The sequence below is a fragment of the Rhinatrema bivittatum genome, chromosome 3, assembly GCF_901001135.1.
Source record: "Rhinatrema bivittatum chromosome 3, aRhiBiv1.1, whole genome shotgun sequence".
NCBI lineage: Eukaryota > Metazoa > Chordata > Amphibia > Gymnophiona > Rhinatrematidae > Rhinatrema > Rhinatrema bivittatum.
Genome location: NC_042617.1, coordinates 278341274 through 278362546, shown reverse-complemented (window position 1 = coordinate 278362546; position 21273 = coordinate 278341274). Strand labels below are relative to the sequence as shown.

The 21273-nt window shown below is 47.2% G+C and overlaps 2 protein-coding genes across 6 annotated transcripts in view; one reads left to right on the top strand and one right to left on the bottom strand.

The window, feature by feature from the left end:
- The window catches only part of DGKA (diacylglycerol kinase alpha), a 221483-nt gene extending 214208 nt beyond the window's left edge, over positions 1-7275 (top strand). For both annotated transcript variants that reach the window (XM_029594769.1, XM_029594770.1), the window contains 2 exons: positions 2221-2281; positions 5416-7275. In XM_029594769.1, the coding sequence (XP_029450629.1) occupies positions 2221-2281; positions 5416-5496 (142 nt within the window). In that variant the 3' untranslated portion in view covers positions 5497-7275. The remainder of the gene's footprint in view (positions 1-2220; positions 2282-5415) is intronic.
- Positions 7273-21273, bottom strand: part of PMEL (premelanosome protein) — a 37841-nt gene continuing 23840 nt past the window's right edge. For all 4 annotated transcript variants that reach the window (XM_029594774.1, XM_029594772.1, XM_029594773.1 and 1 more), the window contains exons 9-12: positions 17512-17605; positions 17213-17418; positions 8449-8551; positions 7273-7797 (exon numbers count right to left, since the gene is read on the bottom strand). In XM_029594774.1, the coding sequence (XP_029450634.1) occupies positions 7638-7797; positions 8449-8551; positions 17213-17418; positions 17512-17605 (563 nt within the window). In that variant the 3' untranslated portion in view covers positions 7273-7637. The remainder of the gene's footprint in view (positions 7798-8448; positions 8552-17212; positions 17419-17511; positions 17606-21273) is intronic.

Sequence of the window (21273 nt, the reverse complement as noted above, 5' to 3'; positions counted from 1 at the left end):
GATCCTTTTGGCCAGGTAGACGATAGTTTGGGTCCTTCATTTTCAATTTAAACCAATTTTCACCCATAAATTCCCAGATTTTTCCAAAGTGACAATCTGTTTAAGCAGTTATTCACCCTAACTTTAGGTTGATTAAAAAGCTGCTCCAGAGCTGCAGATGCAGTGTTTTAAGGCCTCCAACCATTACAGGAAGCCAGTATGGGCCAAAGTGCATGCTATGTTTCCAGTGCAGCCCATGCCATGTTTCAAGTCGCACCTTCTCACCCCCTAAGCAGCCAAAGTGCCTGCTGTCTGGTGCCACGAATGCATTTGAAGCAGGCCCTGACCACCAGAAGCACTTCCTGGCAGGCTCCCTGGCACTGCACAAAAGCAGACGTACAGTGCTGCAGAGCATGAGAGCATCAGTAAGCAGGCTGCTGAAGGAGAGGGGAGAAGCCTGGAGCCACCACCGATATGGATAAATATACTGTTGAAGTGCAGGAGGTGGCAGGCAGAGGGAGATTCTCAGCAGGTGGGGGAGAGAATAAGGACATACAAGGCAGGGGATGGGGAGTAGAACTAGTCATGGGGTAGAGGTTAGAGATGGGGATGCTGCTGAGTGGGAAAATCTGCTTAATAATGTTTTATTGTTCTGGCTTCTGTCCACCAAATAAACTCCAATATTTACCAGGAAAAATGAGTCTTTTTTTTTTCTACTGATTTTTCTCCTGTTTTTGTTCTTGTCATAATAAACCCTGATAAATTCCTGAGAAAAATAAAGAACAATAAAAAACAAAAATGAAGGTCCCTAATAATAGTATACCCCTATCTCTATATTCTTCCTCAACACACATGGGATTTCTATCCACAAAGATTCTACTGTGCATTTAGTCTCATGTAGGATCTTTATCCTGTTGGACTCTATGCTCTTCCAAACATAAAAATGCCACCCTCACCAAGTCAGTCCACCCTATCACTGCGGTATAATTTACACCCTGGTATAGTACTGTCTCATTGGTTATCTTCCTTCCACTAGGTCTCTGAGATGCCAATTATATCTACCTCTTCATTCAGTGCTATATACTCTTAACTCTCCCATCTTAATTCTTAGATTTCTGGCATTTGCTTTAAGACATTTCAACGTATGCTTTTGTTTGAATTAACAATCTGCTTATCAGTTGACTGGAATAGTTTGGAATCTTTTAACTCAGGTGGTCCTTTTCTTATAGGCACATGGACTACTTTTGTTTTTATTGGCACCTCTTTGTTGGGATACCCTAACTCTCCTGTTTCATTAATATCTTTCAAAGATACCTCCCTCCAAGCCACGTGCTGTTGAGGGATTATCGGCTTTCCCCCTTGTTCTAGTTTAAAAGCTTTTAATGCACCCCAATCGATCTAACCAATGCTGGAAACAATGCCACATGGAGGGTACGTTTTATCATGTTTGGTGGACCTGCCCAAAAATAATACCATTTTGGAAGTGCATTGAGAGGGTGCTCTCTGAGTTGACTAAATTGAAGGTTCCATTCCTTTCTACCATATATCTCCTCTCGACCTATCCAAAATCGTGGCCAAAAGCAGACAAAGACATTAATAAATTCTATACTTTGTGCAGCTAGGCAGGAAGTGATGGCACACTGTCAAAAGGTAGTAGCCCCCACTAATTCAGACTTCCTGAGGAAGATTTGGAATGTGCATTATGGGTCCTATTTGACAGCCACTCAGAGACACTGTTGCCTTCCACATTCAAGCATGGGAACCTTTTCTTCAGTGGTATCAAAAGCTAGATCTGTGATATTGTATTGCAACATATGTCCAAGGCATAGGAATGATATAGATAAGACCAAGGTAGTAGTATTGTCTGTATTGCATTTATCAGATTGGATATAGGCTTATTTTTTTTCTTCTTTTTTACATAAGCGATCATGGGCTTATGTGCTACTCAACCATAACATGGTTTAAACATAGAGGGGTGGGGGGAGGGGATGGGTAGGTTTAGGTTTTGGTTATGTTTTGGGTCTTGGGGGAAAACAAAAAACACTTGTGTTACATCAATTTGAGGATAATATCCAAAAAGAACTATCGCAACATTCATGTCCATGAATTGGAAGACGGTTTTGCATTGTTGGGTTTATGTTTGTATATCTATCTGCCAACACTAATACAAATCTAAATATTTAAAAAAAAAAAAAAAAGCTTTTAATGCTGTAATTATCACTGTTTGGTTTTATTTTTTAGGACATCCAAGCTCCTCCCTATGCAGATCGATGGAGAGCCCTGGATGCAGCCACCCTGCACGGTAAGAGGCATCTTGGTGAATCCCTCTGAGATACAATGTGCAGAATGTCCACTAAGCTCAGAGTCTCTTAGAGCAGCGGTTCTCAACCGGTGTGTCGCGACACCCCAGTGTGTCGCCAAGCACCGGCAGGGGTGTCGCACGGCTCCCGGTCCCTCCCGCTGCTCTTTCTTCCCTGCTGCCGTTGCCGCCGGGCTATCAGCACGTTCAAGCCCAGCAGGAACGGCAGCGGTGCCAAAAAAAAAAAAAAAAAGCTGTGGCATCCGTGGCTGGCCTTTTCTTCTTCCCGCGCCTGCATCCCCCCCCCCCCCCTGGACCCGGAACAGGAAGTGATACGCGGTGCGCGGGAAGAAGAAAGGCCATGCCGCGTGATAAACTAGCAGCGGCCGCTGCAGCATCGGCCCCCAAGCTATTGCAGCAGACGGTAATCGGGAAAGGAGTCAGCAGCACGAGCCTCCCGCGATCGATGGAATTCTTCCTTCTTGGCCTGCGGGGGCTGGAGGAGGAGGAGCAGCTACCGTTTGTGCTCGGGGGGGGGGGGGGGGGGGGAGAGGAAGTGAGTGACAGAGAGAGAAGCAGCCAGCCAGCCAGTGTGTAAGTGAGAGAATGTGTGTGATTGAGAGTCTGTGTGTAAGTGAGAGAATGTATTTGATCGAGAGTATGTGTGTGATTGAGAGAAACTGGTCAGAGAGCTGATGTATGTGTATATGTGAGAGGCAATGAAAGTGACTGCTCAAGGAGATGACTGATGAGTATGTGAGAGTGTGAGACAGTCAGGGATGTGTGTGTGTGTGTGTGTGTGTGAGAGAGAGAGAGAGAAAAAGCATGGAAGTGAGAAATCTGGGTATGTGAGAAAGCATGGGAGTAAGAAGCCTGGTGTTGTGGGGGTGTATGTGAAAGAAAGCATGGGAGTGAGAAGCCTGATTATGTGAGAGAGAGCATGGGAGTGGGAAGCCTGTGTGTGTGCATGTATATGAGAGAGACTGGTTGGTAAGGTGACGGTGTGACTGGTGTGTATGTGAATGTGAGAGAGAGAGAATGTGATTCAGGGAATGAGAAGCCTGTGCACGTGGAGAGCGAGCATGGAAATGAGAGAGACTGGGTTTGTGTGTGTAACAGAGAAAGTGATTATGGGAATGAGAAGCCTGTGCATGTGAAGAGAATGAGCATGGAAGTGAGAACCTGGGTGTGTATGAGACACAGCATGGGAGGGAGAAGCCTGTGTATGTAAGACAGAACATGGAAGTGGGAAGCCTGTGCGTGTGTGTGTATGCATGAGAGAGATCAGGTGATGGGTGTGTGTGAGAGAGAGAGAGAAAGTGATTATGGGAATGAGAAGCCTGTGCAGGTGAAGAGTGGGCATGGGAGTGAGAAACCTGTGTGTGTGTGAGACACAGCATGGGAGTGAGAAGCCTGTATATCTGAAAGAGAACATGGGAGTGGAAAGCCTGTGTGTATGTATGCATGAAAGAGATCAGGTGACTGGTGTGTGTGTATGTGTGAGAGAAAGAAAGTGATTATGGGAATGAGAAGCCTGTGCATGTGGAGAGAACAAGCATGGGAGTGAGAGACTGGTGAGTGTATGTGAGAAAGAGAAAGTGATTATGAGAGTGAGAAGCCCATATATGTAAGTGGAACACGGGAGTGGGAAGCCTGTGTGTGTGTGTATGGCATGAGAGAAACTGTTCAGGAAGGTGACTGGTGTGTTTGTCAAAGACTGGGAGATGATTGGTGTGTGAGAGACAGAAACTGGTCATGGGGGCATGACTGGTATGGTGTCTGTGTGTGAGAGACATGGGCCCTAAGGAAGAGGACCATGAGTATAGAGCTTAGCCACTACTGCTGCTTCTGGTGTGTGCTACAGCCTGCATGGAAGAGGAGTAGGAGAGCTGCTGGAGGGGGTAAGTAAAGGTGGCTTTTTAAGTTTATTTTTCTTGATTGACTGCCATTTTAATTATTTAATATTATGTGATGTGTCTGCTTTTTTTGAAATATTTTATTGGTGTTTGGAGAATTTTTAATAGTTTTTATGAGTTTTTAATTGTTGGATGTTATTCTGTTCATAGTTGTTGTGAAACATTTATTCTGCTTATTAGTATAGTTTTACAATTATTTCTGTGTGGGGATCTATAGCTGCTTGCTAGTTCTGTTTTCCTAATAAGAGGTGTATTGGTTTTTAGGGCCTGATTTAATATTTGTAGTGTTGCCTTTTCATAGATAGGGTTGCTCCTGTTTGAGTGTATTCCATAATACAGGTGTAACTGTGTGTGGATTAGTTTATGTGCATTACTACAGATCCTGGGAGTATGTTAGGTCGGTTCTGTGTCTGTTACAGAGATATTTTACTAGCATGTAAGTGTTTTATCAGTCTTATTTGTTGCGTTTTCTCAAGAGGACATGCATTGGTGGTAAACTGCTGTCTGTTCATAAGTAGGGCTATTGAGCCTGAAAGTAGAAGGAGTTTGAGTTGCTGTTACTGAGATGACACCAGAACCAGAATATCTTTTTTGTAGAGTGAGTTGAATGGGGAATGTCATAATTCTGCTTTACATCCATTATTGTGGATCAGGGGGGTTCCTGTGGATGCAAACTGTACATTTACATCTAGCCCTGTGACGATCATGGGTCAGTGTGTCACGCATGTGAGAACCATCTGTCAGGTGTGTCCCGACAGAAAAAAGGTTGAGAACCACTGTCTTAGAGGAATTCCACCCTCTGGGACCAGCATCTCCTGCCTGCTGGGCTCTATATCTCTCACTACTACATCTTATAATTTCAATAGTGTTACTAGATGCTATATAGATAAGAGGGATCCTGCTCACCTGGTTCAAGATCTCATGTCTTACATACTTTGAGTGTTATCAACCCTTTGTAATAGGGCTTCTGTTACTCTTGTCCTTTACATTCCCCATCCATTGCTGAATGAGGTAATTCCATGTGATAATACTGGCGCACTGTTATCCAAAGATGCACCATAAGTAAAGGGCACATGCTACCTTTCTCCCCCAGCCATGGGTCCACCTGTATTCTCTCTCACACATCAGAATAAGAGTTTGTGTGAACCTATACTGTGATTTTCCTCTCCTCGGATAAAAACAACTAATGTGTGTCTCCCCATCCCCAAACTTCTTTTTCAGATTAAAATAACACACAAGAACCAAGCTCCCATGCTGATGGCCCCTCCCCCACGTTCTTCCAGCATCTTCTCCCTCAAATAAGGTACCCAGGCACCTGTCTGCTACTTCCACGTTTCAACAAGGAGGGAGCAGAGTGTATTAAATCATTATCCTGGCGATCTACCCCTGGCAGGAGCTGGGATCCTCCCATCAGCACCAGAAGATCTACCCCTGGCAAGAGTTGGGATCCTCCCCTCAGCACCAAGAGATTTGCCATGGGTAGGAGCTAGGATCCTTCTTTCACAAACAATGGGAACAACAGGCAGCAGCTATAATTTTTTGTAAAGGAAGTGTTGTCCTGTTTATAAGCTTCATTTGGAGACTTGCAGTGGATTTTGAGGACACCAATCTTATGAATTCACAGTCACTGAGGTTTCCGCAGGCTGAATGTGATCTCCACGCACACATGCTTTCCCTTCCCTTCCTCCGATATGTACATTCTGCTGTTTGCTCTGTCTCTTACTACCAGTAAATTCAAAGATTTGTCCCTTGTAATTGGGCTCTTACATCTACATAAATCATCCGTTGCTGGAGATTATTGCTGGAAATCACATGACCTTGCCCTCTGTCCTGATCCAGCTCGTGACCAGTCCTAAATATCTCTCTCTAGTCCCACCATCAGCACTTAGATTTTACTTTAGCCTGTGGAATTAGGTTTATTTGGTGGGCGATGCTTTCTAGTTGGAGGAGAATGTTAATTTGATGTACTTTGGGACTGAGATGTCTTATGTTATTCTGCTTTAAAATGCTTCTATTAGCCATTCGTGAGCCTGGATCCCAGGCTAGAACACCCATATGCACGCATAGACTTCAGAAACAGGAATACAAAAGCCTTTCTTACAGTAACTTTTAAATAAACTTGTAGGAAACATGAGACCCCCTCACTGGTTGTCTGGCTCTGGAACCGGAGGAGTTTTGTCCAAAGACCAAACATTGACCTTTTAGGCAGGGAAGGACAGCGGGTCCCACACACCTGTTACGGCTATAACCTCGTGCCACTGGTTCAATGGCTCTGACCTATGGCACCTGAGAGCAGACAGACTAATCAGGAAGAGATTATGCCAGCAGGTAGCATGAAAGCTGCCGGCTTTGTACCACTTTGACCGGGAGAGGCCTGAGACAGAGACCTTTTTGCAGATAATGAATTCCTCCTGACCCTTGTAAGGTCTCTTTGTTATGCCTTTTCCATCTGCGAGTCCTTTCTGTTCAGCCATTGGAGGTGTCTATGAGCCCCAGCCCCCAAATAAAGCAGCTCTTGCAAGAACCACTCCTTTGGCTGCTCTGGCCTTGGCCAACAGTAGTCGCTTTAAGAAAGTGAATATATGGGCAGATTCATTCTGCTCCGGCCTTCATTTATGAAAAGACTGCTGGTGGGGGGAGGGAGTTCCTGGTAATTGGGCTCCTCTAGCCTTTATCTGAGGCAGCAGGCACGCCTGTACATAGAATATGCAGTCTTGAATTTTACACCCAGGCATGGGAAATGAGTGCTAGAAAAGCCCCCTGGTACTTGAGGACCTCTGTCTCACACCTTTCCACACACATTGTGCTGCACAAATTCAGTGGTTATTTTAGTTCTACTCCCAGTCACTCAATGCCTGCCTAATGACTTTCATCGCCGCCCACCCAACCTCATTCTAATGGGATTTATTGTATGAGACTGGCCCCAGCTCTCCTTGGAAATTACTCCATTTTAATTCTGCATTTATGAAAATCCCACAGTTGGCTTCACAATGCTGAGTGTCCAGTGCACTTGCTTTACCCGCCTCCCCTGTGAGGCCCTGACCCCGCAGGAAAAAAAAAAAAAAGAGTGATGGAAACCAGGACTCAGAACCTTTATTGGCAGGAGATAGGACATTGGTGAAGAAATGGCTTAGTGGGAAAGGGTGCCAGAAACCAAAAGGGGTGGAAGGGGCTGTAACATAGGCTGCCATTATGCATGCAGAAGAAGGGAACACTGAGAGAGAAGGCACATGGCCAGGCTTGTGCAAGTCATATTGCCCAAGCTCTGCCCCTTCCCCTACCATGTCGAACTGTTTACAAGGTAGGTTCGCACTTTCAGCCCGGTGCCCTTTTTCTGTCCGGCCTTGTCCGTTCTATCATCTGGTCTCTGGAATCAGAGATGTTTTAATCCATGCAGAAAGAGCAGCTGCAGTGTGTAATGTAGGGGGGAGGGTGGGCGGGCATTACACAGCACTCCCATGCAGCAACGGGCTGCTCTCGCCTCTTGTTGGCTTGCTCATTATATTTTGAAAAAAGAGGAACAGAGGGGAGGGTCGGACAATCCATCTTCGGGGCGGTGGTTGGGTCGCATCACTGGGGAGAGAGGAGTATTTGTGCATGTGCCTGTCAGAGGGAGAAGAACTAGTTACTGTTTGAGCACTGTAAAAACTAGATGTGGCATAGGGCCCTGACAGAAAAGAGTTGTGGCCCGACCTAGACAAAATGTGGAGGGGCTGGCAGGTGGCAAGCAGCCGTCGGGCAGGACATTGGATTTGTAGACTTTCCCTCCTGGGCACTGCTTGATAGTCAACACTTGCCTACAGAGGTCTGAGCTAGGCCTGCCGACAGGTATCAGTCTGGTCAATCAGTTTCATCAACGAGTTACCCACCCCATGCACTGTGTCCTGCAGCCACCTCCAGAATCCTTGTACTTCATGTCACAGCATATAAGAGTGACATTAGACTACACCACTCCATTCTCAGACCTTCAATCATGGCTATAATGGCAGAGTCTTGCTGGCACATAATATTGTAAATGTCCTAGTGTTTAGTAAATTAATCTATTACAAATTTATGTTCAGTTTCTGTGTGCAAAAAGGTGTACAGAAGCGCTTCTTATCTGTTTAGCTGTGGCTAATGAAATGCCTACTAAAACCTGAAATGGCCCCTAGTGCTACATGCTTGAAGCTATTCCTTACCTCAGGACTGCAGGTTCATTTGTGTTACTGCGAGCACTCGCCTGTCAAGAGCAACTGCGCAATGTCGTGGGCTCACCTGTAGATATAGGCCACAGCAACCAATGCGGCAACCAGGACGATGACTACCAACAGTACACCAATCCCCAGGGCAGCCCCTGAGCGAGGTGCCCCATCTACCCCTAGAACACAAAGTGCAAGAATTAGAATATTTATTTATTTATTTATTTAATTTCTTTTACTATACCGATGCTCAAGACTAGGTCTTATCGTACCGGTTTACAATGTAACTGAGGGGAAACCAATTAACATCAAGGTAGAAAGTAAAGTTACATTAAACAGGGAGCGTAAAACCTGGGCAATGGAAGACAGTACAGAATTTAAACTAAGAAACAATTAGAGAGAGATAAATATATAATCAACAAAAACTATAAGATACATAAACATAGATTTATCCTAGGCAGTTATTAGCATGGTATGTCCAGTGGGAGAAGGAAAGGGTGAGGTTGGGTGGGGGGGAAGGGGAGAGGGAAAAGAGGGGGGGTAGGGATTGGGGAGGGGTGGGAGAGTGAGAGTCAGTGATGGTTGAGGAGATCCTTCAGCGGTAGGCTTCTGCGAACAGCCATGTTTTCAATTTCTTTCTGAATGTTGAATGGCATTGTTCTTGGCGTAAGTCTTGGGGAAGTGAATTCCAATGTAGTGGACCTGCTGTTGAAAGAGCTCGCTTGTGAATAGAGTTGTGGACCGATGATTTGTTGGGGGGGGCCTTGAGCCCCCCCCAACAAATCAATATGACTCTACACATCTACTGCCAGCTCTCCAAAGACCAGGAGAAACTTTTGGGGGGAAAAAAACAAGAAGGGAGCTCCAGGCCAGACCTGTGTACAAAACTCAGGAATCTGCTGGAGTAAGAATTGCTGGATCTGGTTTCTGAGGGCCACTAGCTGGTCTCTGATTGTCACGATATCTGCAGTAAGTATTCATGAGATACGCATTTGGCTTGGTTATCCTGAAAATCAGACCTTGCTCTGCCCATGAGAAGCAGAGTATGCCTCAGTTACAGACACAAGGTGACACTGATAAGGTTTGCCATTTTAAGCTAGTAGTTTCCAAACATGGCCTTGGATATACCCTGCTGCTCAGGCTTCTAGGCTATCCATATTGAGCATCATGAATTATATTAGGATTCAGTGGAGGCAGTGCAAAGTCATTGTAGAAATCCTGAAAATCCAATAAGTGTGGGGTTACCTGAGGACAGTCTTAAGCAGAAGTAACTATGAGCATGGACAGGTGATCCAGTCCTGGTTGCCTTAAATGCTATTCCTAGTCCTTTAATCATAATGGAACAAAAATATGGCCATATTCTTGTATACTGCTTTTGTCCTCCAAAGGGAACCCAAAGCAGTTTACTTATGAAACTAGTAAAACATGTTAAGATAATACAATAATAAACGTAATAAAATACATCAAAATTGCATAATGAAATAAATTCAGAAATCCCTTCTGCCAGTCAGCAGGGGTGTGAAAAGCAGTATTTACATATCGAAAAAAAAGATACTTCCACACATCATAAAATCCCATCATTACATCATTAAAAAAAAAAAAAAAAAGAACAAAAACACACAAAAAATTGAATACATTATACATAATCAGAATAAGGCAAATACCTCGTTATATATTTTCTACCTTCCCAAGTAATAAACCCCAGAAAAGCTCAAGATGATCCTTATCCCCCTCTCTTTACAAAAAGAAAGGGAAACCATGAAACCAATCCCTAAATAAAGAAAAGGAACTCCTATTCTCACAGGACAAGCAGGATGTTAGTCCTCACATATGGGTGACATCACAGGATGGAGCCCAATCACGGAACACTTCTGTCAAAGTTTCCAGAACTTTGACTGGCCCTTACTGGGCATGCCCAGCATAGCACCAACCCTGCAGCCAGCAATGGTCCCTCTTCAGTCTTCTTTTTTTCCGTGCAGCAGTAGCCACACAGTTAAGGAGCTCTGTAGAGATTCCTGACAGGAATTTTCCTCACGGAATCACTAAAAATTAATTTACCCCACAGGGGTCCCTCCTTCGAATTTTTGACTCCGCGGTACTCCGGTAAGTTTTTACCCATTTTCGGTCGATTCCCATCGAGTTTGGCCCTTGCAGCCTTCCGGCTGTCGACCGTACCGCGGCTCAATTTTTTCATGGCCATGGCGTCGGGGTTCCGTCGGTGCCCGGACTGTAATCGCACCATGTCCATCACAGACCCTCACAAAGTCTGTGTAATGTGTTTCAGATGTGAGCACGATGTCCTAACCTGCACCAAATGTGCCCTAATGACACCAAATGGTCGCAAGGCTAGAATGAAGAAAATGGAACTTCTCTGCTGTGCTCAAACACCAACGCCGTCGATTGCATCGACATCGTCAGAACCGGCACCGTCAACTTTGCGCCAGCATCAACCTTCGGCCAGTGACCATCCGGCATCGGCGACTTCTCGGCCTTCAACACCCTCTACTCCCCCTCAGGATCGTGGGGACCATAGAGATAAACATCGCCACCGGCATCGAAAGTCTCGGACCATCGAGGGAGCGAAATCATCGACCTCACCATCATCCGAGCCACCGTCAAAAAAAACCCTGTCCAGAAAAGGCACCGACCTTTTCGGCGACCAGGTCACCGAGGCAACCCTCACCCGACAGGGTATCGGGAGCCGCAACTCCGCCTTTAACGGTGGTCCCTCCGGCTATGCCACTGCCTCCTTCTTCTGTTCCGGAGCCGGGACTACGTGCTCCAGGTCGCCGAGAAGAACTGGACCGGATGGTTCAGGAGGCCATCGACAAGGCAATGCATCGATTCCCGGTTCCTCTGGTACCGACACTGGTACCGATTGCGGAACCAATCACCGACCCGATTCCAGCAGCATTGGCACCACTGCTCTCGAGGATGGAAGCGCTCATGGCTGTTTTTCCACCGATGGACCCCGGGTCATCGATGGCTCCAGTGCCCTCCCCGCTAGCTTTGTCATTGGGAGGAGAAACACCGTTCCGCATCCCTCCATCGGGAGTTCTGCCGATGCTTCAGCCATCGATGCCGATATATCCCTCAATGCCACCAATCCACCCATCGGTGCCAATACGTCCGTCTGTGCCACCGAGCCATCCATCGATGCCCTCGTTGCCTGCACCGGTGACTTCGATGCCTTGATCGGTGCCTCCACTCAGTCCTTCGGAGCCTAGACCAGGACCTTCAGGGATCCCACTGCCCTGTCCTCCTCTAGCTCCTAGAGGAACAGGTGCTGATCCCTACAATACCTGGACTGATGATTCTTCACCAGACACCGAGGATTTGCCTTCACCACCTTCACCTACTGAAAGCAGAAAGCGTTCTCCTCCAGAGGACCTTTCCTTTATAAATTTTGTGAAGGAGATGTCTGAATTGGTTCCCTTCCAATTGCAGACTGAACAAGATGACAGGCATCAAATGATGGAGCTGTTACAATTCCTGGATGCTCCCAAGGAACTAACCTCCATCCCTATCCACCAGGTTCTTCTGGATCTCCTCAAAAAGAACTGGGAACATCCTGGCTCTGTGGTCCCAGTCCACAGGAAAGCTGACACCACCTATCTCGTCCAGTCAGCTCCAGGTTTTCACAAACCTCAATTGGATCACCAATCTGTGGTTGTAGAATCTGCCCAGAAAAGAGCAAGGAGATCAAAACCTCACACTTCCTTCCCCCCAGGCAAGGAACAGAAATTTCTAGATGCCATTGGTCGCCGTGTCTTCCAGGGAGCAATGCTCATCTCTAGAATTGCCTCTTATCAGCTCTATATGACCCAATATAATAGGGTCTTATTTAAGCAGATACAAGACTTAACAGACTCCCTGCCTCAGCAATTTCAAGATGAGCTCCAAACCCTAGTAAACAAGGGTTTTGAGGCAGGCAAGCATGAGATCAGATCATCTTACGACATCTTAGCAGCTGCAGATACCCTGGGAGCAGTGTCAATCTCGGCAAGACGATGGACCTGGCTCAAGTCTTCCGACCTTCGACCTGAAGTACAAGACAGACTATCCGACATGCCTTGTGTAGGCGATAATCTGTTTGGCGAGCAGATTCAACGAACAGTGGCGGAACTCAAGGATCATCATGAGACCTTAAGACAGCTCTCTCTGATACCTTCTGAGTACTCTTCATAACAACCCTTCCCGAAGGACTCTAAGAAGTCATTCTTCGGCCTGAAGAAATCCTACCCGCCACCATCTAGAACCCGTTCTACGAGACCATTTCAAAAAGCCCAGTCTCGTCAGACACGAAAACAAAAACCGCAAGCAGCTCCTCAGCCGGGCCCTGCTTCCGGTTTTTGACTCCTGCATAGACAGCAGCAGCCAGGTTCCATTACCCCACATACCAGTGGGAGGTCGATTGTGCCATTTCAACAACAGGTGGCACTCCATCACCTCAGGCCAGTGGGTCCTGGCGATAATTTCTCAGGGTTATCATCTAAACTTACTCTCCATTCCACCAGACTCCCCACCTCTACTGACATGGAGAACATCCGATCACTCCATCCTTCTGAAACAGGAGGTCTCCCTCCTCCTCCAGTCCAAGGCAATAGAACCCATACCCTACTCTCAGCACGAGCTAGGGTTCTATTCCCAGTACTTTCTAATCCCCAAAAAATCAGGAGGCGTTCATCCAGTTCTAGACTTATGCGCCCTCAACAAATACCTCCAGCGAGAGAAGTTCAAAATGGTAACCTTGGGCTCTCTTCTTCCTCTTCTACAAAGAGGAGACTGGATCTGCTCTCTAGACCTCCAGGATGCATACACTCATATCGCGATAATTCCATCTCATCACAAATACCTGAGGTTTCTAGAAGCCCCAAGCACTATCAGTACCGAGTGCTTCCATTTGGCCTCGCATCTGCACCACGAGTCTTCACAAAATGCCTCGTCGTAGTTGCAGCCTTCCTCAGGACTCAAGGTGTTCACGTCTACCCCTATCTAGACGATTGGTTGAGCAGGGCTCCCACTCAGCAAGCTGCTCTGTTGTCCCTGCATCTTACCTTACACACTCTAATCTCGCTGGGATTTCTCGTCAATTACGACAAATCCTACTTAGTCCCATCATAAACCTTATCGTTCATTGGGGCAGACTTGGACACCTTGCAGGCAAAGGCTTTTCTGCCTCGACAGCGAGCTCTCACTCTCGTGTTTCTTGCACACCAGCTGCAATCTCAGCACTCCACGACTGCACACCACTTTCTCATCCTATTGGGACACATGGCGTTATCAGTTCAGGTAACCCCAATAGCCTGCTTGGCCATGAGAGTCATGCAGTGGACTCTAAGGTCACAATGGACTCAATTCATTCAGCCCCTATCAACCATTGTCCACGTAACAGACTCACTCTGTCAGTCTCTCGCCTGGTGGAGAAATCAGGTCAATCTCCTCCAAGGCCTGCCCTTCCAGGCTCCAGATCCTCAAATAACTCTCACCACTGATGCTTCCAACCTCGGCTGGGGAGCCCACGTGGCCGATCTGCAGACACAAGGATCTTGGTCTCCAGAGGAAGCCAAACACCAAATAAATTTCCTGGAGTTTCGAGCAGTCAGATATGCTCTCAGGGTATTTCAGGATTGCTTCTCCAATCAAGTCATCCTGATCCAGACGGACAGTCAGGTGGCCATGTGGTAAAACAGGGACGGACGGGCTCCTACCTTCTGTGTCAGGAAGCTGCACAGATATGGGCGGAGGCCCTCTCCCACTCGATGTACCTCAGGGCCACCTACTTGCCGGGAGTGGACAATGTGTTGGCAGACAAGCTGAGTTGCACCTTTCAACCGCACAAGTGGTCTCTCAACCCCTCAGTAGCGAACTCCATCTTCCAACAATGGGGTTATCCTCAAATAGACCTCTTTGCGTCACCTCAAAATCGCAAAGTAGACAACTTCTGCTCTCTCCCTTGCAGCCAACACTATCAGCCAAGAGACACGTTCTCCCTATCATGGGCAACCGGTCTCCTGTATGCATTCCCTCCACTTCCACTTCTCTCAAAGACTCTCGTGAGGTTACGTTGGGACAAGGGAACCATGATCCTGATAGCACCTCACTGGCCGCGCCAAGTGTGGTTTCCAGTACTTCAGGATCTTTCCATTCGCAGGCACATTCCCTTGGGCAAAGACCTGCTTCTAATCACTCAAAATGACAGGTGCCTACGCTACCCCAATCTTCAAGCCTTGTCCCTGACGGCATGAATGTTGAAAGGTTAATCCTTCAGCCACTTAACCTTTCTGAACCAGTTTCCTGCATCCTGATTGCTTCACGGAAGCCTTCCACGAGAAAATCTTATTCTTACAAATGGACCAGGTTTATATCATGGTGCTCTTCTCAGTCCCTTGACCCCTTTACCTGTCCAATCATGAAGTTTCTGGACCATCTCTGGCACTTGTCAGTCAGGTCTAAAAACTTCCTCCATCAGGATGCATGTCAGTGCGGTAGCCGCCTTCCATAACGGTATCTGGGATGTTCCCATATCAGTACAACCCCTTGTCACACGTTTTTTGAAGGGCTTGCTTCACCTCAAGCCTCCTCTGCGTCCTCCGGCCCCTTCTTGGGACCTCAACCTAGTTTTGGGTCGGCTCATGAAACCACCATTTGAGCCTCTTCAATCCTGTGACCTTCGATATCTCATATGGAAAGTGATTTTCCTTTTGGCAATCACTTCCGCTCGCAGAGTTAGTGAATTACAGGCTCTAGTTACCTATCTGCCTTACACTAAACCTCTGCAGGACCGGGCAGTACTCCGCACTCACCCTAAATTCTTACCTAAGGTAGTATCGGAGTTTCACATTAATCAATCCATTATACTACCTACCTTTTTTCCCAGGCCCCATTCCAATCCAGGAGAACAGGCTCTGCATACCCTTGACTATAAACGGGCTCTAGCGTTCTACCTAGACCGTACAGCTGCCCACAGGAAGAGCACTCAATTATTTGTCTCTTTCCATCCTATCAAATTGGAGCAGCCTGTGGGTAAACAGACTCTCTCCTCCTGGTTGGTGGACTGCATATCCTTTTGCAATCAGCAAGCAGGCATTCCACTTCAAGACCGTGTTAAAGTACACTCTGTGAGGGCCATGGCGACTTCAGTAGCACACCTACGCTCTGTGCCGCTTCCTGACATTTGCAGGGCTGCAACCTGGAGTTCTCTCCATACATTTACAGCCCATTATTGCTTAGATAAAGCCGGAAGACAAGATTCCATCTTCGGCCAGTCTGTCTTGCGAACCTATTTACAATGTGACGTACCAACACCCTTCCGCCTACTCAGTGGGGTTCAGGATGCCCTTGGCCAAATTTCATTCCAGGCCTAGTGCTTTGCACGCCTGTGTACACTTGGTGCATACACGGACATCCTCAGCTCGGTACTCGCCCATATGTGAGGACTACCATCCTGCTTGTCCTGTGAGAAAGCAAATGTTGCTTACCTGTAACAGGTGTTCTCACAGGACAGCAGGATGTTAGTCCTCTCGAAACCCACCCGCCGCCCTGCAGTGTTAGGTTCGTAACGTTTTCTTATTTTATTTTCGGCACTACCTGTAGCATTTTAACAAGGCTGAAGGGGGACCCCTGCTGGCTGCAGGGTTGGTGCCATTCTGGGTATGCCCAGTAGGAGCCAGTCAAAGTTCTGGAAACTTTGATAGAAGTGTTTCATGACTGGGCTCCATCCTGTGATGTCACCCATAGGTGAGGACTAACATCCTGCTGTCCTGTGAGAACACCTGTTACAGGTAACCAAAATTGGCTTATCACCCCAAACCAATCTTACAGCTCCCCAACACAAGAAGCATTCTCTCCTCATTGCCTCTGAAAGAGTCTTCAAAGGGCAATCCTCTTTGGAGGTAAAATGCCTCTGAATGCACAGCACTTTTTTCAAGACCCCTGGGGCTGGAACTGATGTTGGCAGGAGCAGACTCCCTCCAGGTGGGTGGAGTTAAGCTGGGTCAGTTCTGTCCAGGTTGATCTGGGCACCAGGGAGCATTGCAGGGGAGTGTTCTGAGCAGGGTGTCTGGGCTCTCGAGCACCCCTTCTCCTTCCTCTATCCTTTGTAAGGGAGGATAGAGGTGGTTCAGAAAAAGAGCTACTAAAATGATACAAGGCCTGTGACATAAACTCTACAAAGAAAAGCTTGAGAGGCTCAAAATTTACACTCAGGGGCAGAAAGGATGGGGGGCATGATATAAACATTTGACAAGCTTCAATAAAGTATGAAAAGGTGAAATCTGCCATAGGTGAACATTCAAGAACAAAGGTCATAATGTGAAGTTGCCTGGAGGAACATGAGAAAATACCTCTTTACTGAAATAACCTACTGTTAGAGGTAGAAAAAAACAAAACCCAAGACAGCATTTAAAAATGCTTGGGATAGACAGGGGGCATGGGTTAAAGGGCCAATGGAGGGTAAAAGGTAGAAGAAATGAAAGAGAAGGACTTAAATGGGGCAGTTGTGGAGCGCAGTGGTGGGAGCAAGGTTGAGAGGTCAGGGGTGAACCGATGTTGGTTTAGGCAATGGGAACACATATGCTCAATCTATTACCGTGGTGGCAAGCCCAAGAGAGTATCAATCTGGGCAGACTGAATGGGCAAGTTGGTCTTATAATTATAATGTTACTGTGCCTGGCACAGATGTGGATTCCTAGTCTGTTTGTGGATTCTACTACAGTGCATTATTCTCAGTTCACCAGATCTATTCAATTTAAATCACCAAGTACAACATCTTGTCAGACAGGAGGAGGCTAACCCAGCACTGGACAGCCCCAGCGCTTTCCCTGCACGGGGGCACTCACCTCCACCAATGCTGACTTGGGTGCTGGCCATGGCAAGGCTGACCTCGTTGGTCAGTGAGACGTTGACGCAGTAGACCCCAGAATCATTGAAGATTTGATGCAAGACAAGCTGGCAGTCTGCTGAAGGCTCCACAGGCCCACAGAGTTTTTGCTGGGGAGCAAGGCAGTCTGGATCGGAAATGATGGTGCAGGCTTCCTGGGGAATGCTATACAATGAGAATGGAGATGAGGAGTCAGAGGAACAAGGGGAAGGGAGAGACATGCTGCTGGCATCACCTGCTCAAGTGAGGGCATCTTACCTGCCCTGGCATGTAACCGTGAAGTCCACTGTATTCTGTCCTTCAGAAGCTACCAATGGGAGCACCTGGATGATCTCCACACTTTCAATCCCCTCTGGAACATTAAGACACAGGTACCATAACCAGTGCTGCACCAATGGGCAAAGGTAAGTCTGGAGCCCACAAGCCCATTCCTGACTACTAGGTAGACACTCAGACCCTTGGGATAATCCAGTTCTTACATAGGGTATTTCCAAAGCCATTTCTGCTAATAAAACAGTGCTTTACCCACAAAAACTGACCTTTATAAAATTGCCAGTCTGATTTGTGGGTAAAAGGATGTGCATCGAGCCTATATGTGTGTACCTTTACCTGAAGAGAGGAGAGGTGTTCTAGGGGGCAAGGTTAGGAGGGATTTACAATTACATCCATGCCTTTCTGCATTTTCAAGATTATGGAGTAGAGGAGTAGCCTAGTGGTAAGAGCAGTGGGATACAAACCAGAGTTACTGCTGCTCCTGGTGACCTTGGGCAAGTCATTTTACCCTCCATTGCCTCAGGTACAAAATTCTGCACGACTGCGGAGAGCAGAATTCCCCTCTGTAGTTGTGCAGAATTTGGCAGGCCCTGGTGTGCCACAAGTGGGGTGGCCTCTGCTTGCAGCATGCCTGGGCCTGCTTCATCTTTACTGCAATCGGGACACCTCCACTTGTAGTGAAGATGGAGCAGGCCCCAGTGTGCCACGAGCAGAAACCATCCCGCTCGCGGTGAAGATGGAGCAGGCCCCAATGAGAGTGAGTCTGTGTGTGTGTGTGTGTGTGTGTGTCTAAGACTGCAAGCCTGGGGCTGTGAGAGAGCATGTGTGATGGTATGTGGGTGTGGTTGTCAGAGAAGGGGAGCCTATGTGAGGAGATTGGGAGGGATGTGTATATGTGTGAGAGATTGGGAGCTGGTGTGGGTGAAAAAGGGATTGTGTTGTATGTGAGGGTTCTTGTTTGTGAGAGAGGGAGCCTTATGTGAGGGTATATGTATGTGTAAGAAAGAGAGCCTGTGTGAATTAATGTATGTGTGCGTTAGATAGAGAGGGAGCCTATATGTAGGGGGGGCTGAGCAAGAGAGGAAGCCAGTGTGCAGGGATGTGTGAGAGAGAGACATTGCTAGTCTATTTGTGAGAGAGAAAACAGCCTGTGTGGGAGTGTGTGCAAGAGAAAGAGGGAGCTGTATGGGAGGGATGTGCGAAAGAGAGAGAGGGAGCTGTATGAGAGTTTGTGTGTGTGTGCAAAAGGAGTCTGTACAAGGGTGGGTGTGTGTTTGAGAGAGAGAGCGAGAAGGCGCTATATGTAGGGGGGGTGAGTGAGAGAAGGAGCCTATACGTAGGTGGGTGAGCAAGAGAGGAAGCCAGTGTGCAGGGGTGTGTGAGTGAGAGACATAGGTAGTCTGTGAGGAGGTATATACGTGAGAGAGAAAAGGAGCGTGTGTGTGCAAGAGAAAGAGGGAGCCTGTATGGGAGGGATGTGTGAGAGATGGAGCCTGCATAAGAGTTTGTGTGTGTGTGTGCAAAAGGGAGCCTGTACAAGAGTGAGTGTGTGTGTGAGAGAGAGGAGAGCCTATATGAGGGGATGTGTGTGAGAGAGTGGGAGGGATGTGCAGGAGAGATGGAGCCTGCATATGAGTTTGTGTGTGTGTGAGTGAGAGAAGGGAAGTCTGTATGAGGGGATTTGTGTGTGCATGAGAGAGGGAGCCTAAATGAGGGGATGTATGTGAGAGAGAGGGAGCTTGTATGAGGAGGGGGTGTATGTGCATTACAGAGAGGAAGCCTGTATGAAGGTGTGTGTGTGCGTGCACATTGAGAGAGAGAGGAAGCCTGTATGAGGGTGTGTGTGTGAGAGACAGAAGGAGCCTGTATGAGAGGAGTGTGTATGTGCATTAGAGAAAGAGAGCCTGTGTGTGTGTGAGAGAGAGAGGGACAGAGGTAACCTGTGTGAGGGGCAGTACTGAGAGAGGGGTCAAACTCTGGGAGTGGAGATAGAGTGAAAGGGATTGAGCCTAGACGGGGAAGGGAGAGATGGTGGCAGGTGCAGGAGTTGGGGCCTGAGAAGGCAAAGTGAAAGGAGACTGGCCAGGGGAGTAAGGAGAGAGAGTGGAAGGGACACTCCCTTACAGTGAACTTCTAGGGAAATTCTCAAAATATTTAAAACTCTGCATCTGTAAGTAATAACTTTTTTAATTAATTACTTAAAGACTATCATGTATATTGTGTTATTTTGACCATTATAAAATATGCAGAATTTTAAGTTTTTGAATGCAGAATTTTAAATTTGTTTATGCAAAATTCCCCCAGGAGTAAAAGAAAATTATTCCTTACCTGCTAATTTTCATTCCTGTAGTACCATGGATCAGTCCAGATCGTGGGTTGTTCCTCCCCACCAGCAGATGGAGTCAGAGCAAAAACGAGAGGGCGCTCTCTCATAAACTGGTGCACCCTCTGTAATCCTTCAGTATAAAGTATATCAAAGCCAGAAAGAAAAACCTTGGATGGATCAATATAAAGTTAACAATAACCACAATAACCTGTAGAAATGCAACTTGCAGCAAGAACTCTTAATCAGTCCCATACCGGTCCTGAAAGGAGAAGACAGTCGAGCTGAAAAGTGGATCCTCACAACAGAACCCCCAAAGAATCATAGGGTGGGCGTCTGGACTGATCCATGTTACTACAGGAACGAAAATTAGCAGGTAAGGAATAATTTTCTTTTCCTTGTACGTATCAGGATCAGTCCAGACCGTGGGATGTCCCAAAGCTTCCCTAAGTAGGGTGGGCTAATGATAGCCCAGCTCGAATGACCTGAGCTCCAAAAGAGCCCATGCTCAGTGGTGGAAGATTCAAGTGATAGTGATGTGCAAAGGTTTGCAACGACTTCCAGGTAGCAGCTCTGCAAATCTCCTGTGGAGAAACCGCTCGGCTTTCAGCCCAGGAGGCGGCTTGAGCCCAGAGCGAATGAGCTTTTATGCTGTCTGGCAGAGGGCGCCCAGCGCCAACATATGCAGTAGAAATTGATTCCTTGAGCCAGCGGGTAATGGTGGTCTTAGAAGCCTTGTTGTCTTTCTTGGGACCACTCCAGAGGACGAAGAGGTGATAGGACACATGGAAGTCATTAGAAGCCTCCAAGTATCAAAGGAGAACTCGCTTGACATTGAGGCGTTGAAGGTCCTTGGACTCCTTGGCCTGGAATGATGGTAGTTCCACTGACTGATTCAAATGAAAAGAGGAGACCACTTTTGGTAGAAATGATAGTACAGTACACAAGGATCTCATGGCCACTCAAAGGAACGCGAAGGCTCCACGCTTCTTCAGTCGCAGGCGAGAGCATGGCGCAGAGGGTGTCGATGCTTTAGTCCTCCTGTGGCCACGAGACCTCCTGCTGTAGGTAAGGTTCTCTACAGGACAAGACTTGCAGCCTCAAAATTCTGCGAGCGGAACAGATAGACATCAGGAAAACTGTCTTTGAGTGTGAGGTCCTTGAGGGTAGCCCTCTTCAGGGGTTCAAAAGGCGGACCCCCTAGCGTTCGAAGAACCAGATTCAAGCTCCATGAAGGACAGAGATTGCGGATCGGTGGTTTCAGGTGCTTTACCCCTCTCAAGAACTGGACTATGTCCGGGTGTGTCGCAAGAGTAGATCCATCCCGATGATGAACGAGAGCACCAATTGCTGCCATCTGAACTCTGAGGGAATTATAGGCTAATCCCATCCCCAGTCCTCGCTGTAAGAAAGACAAGATCTGG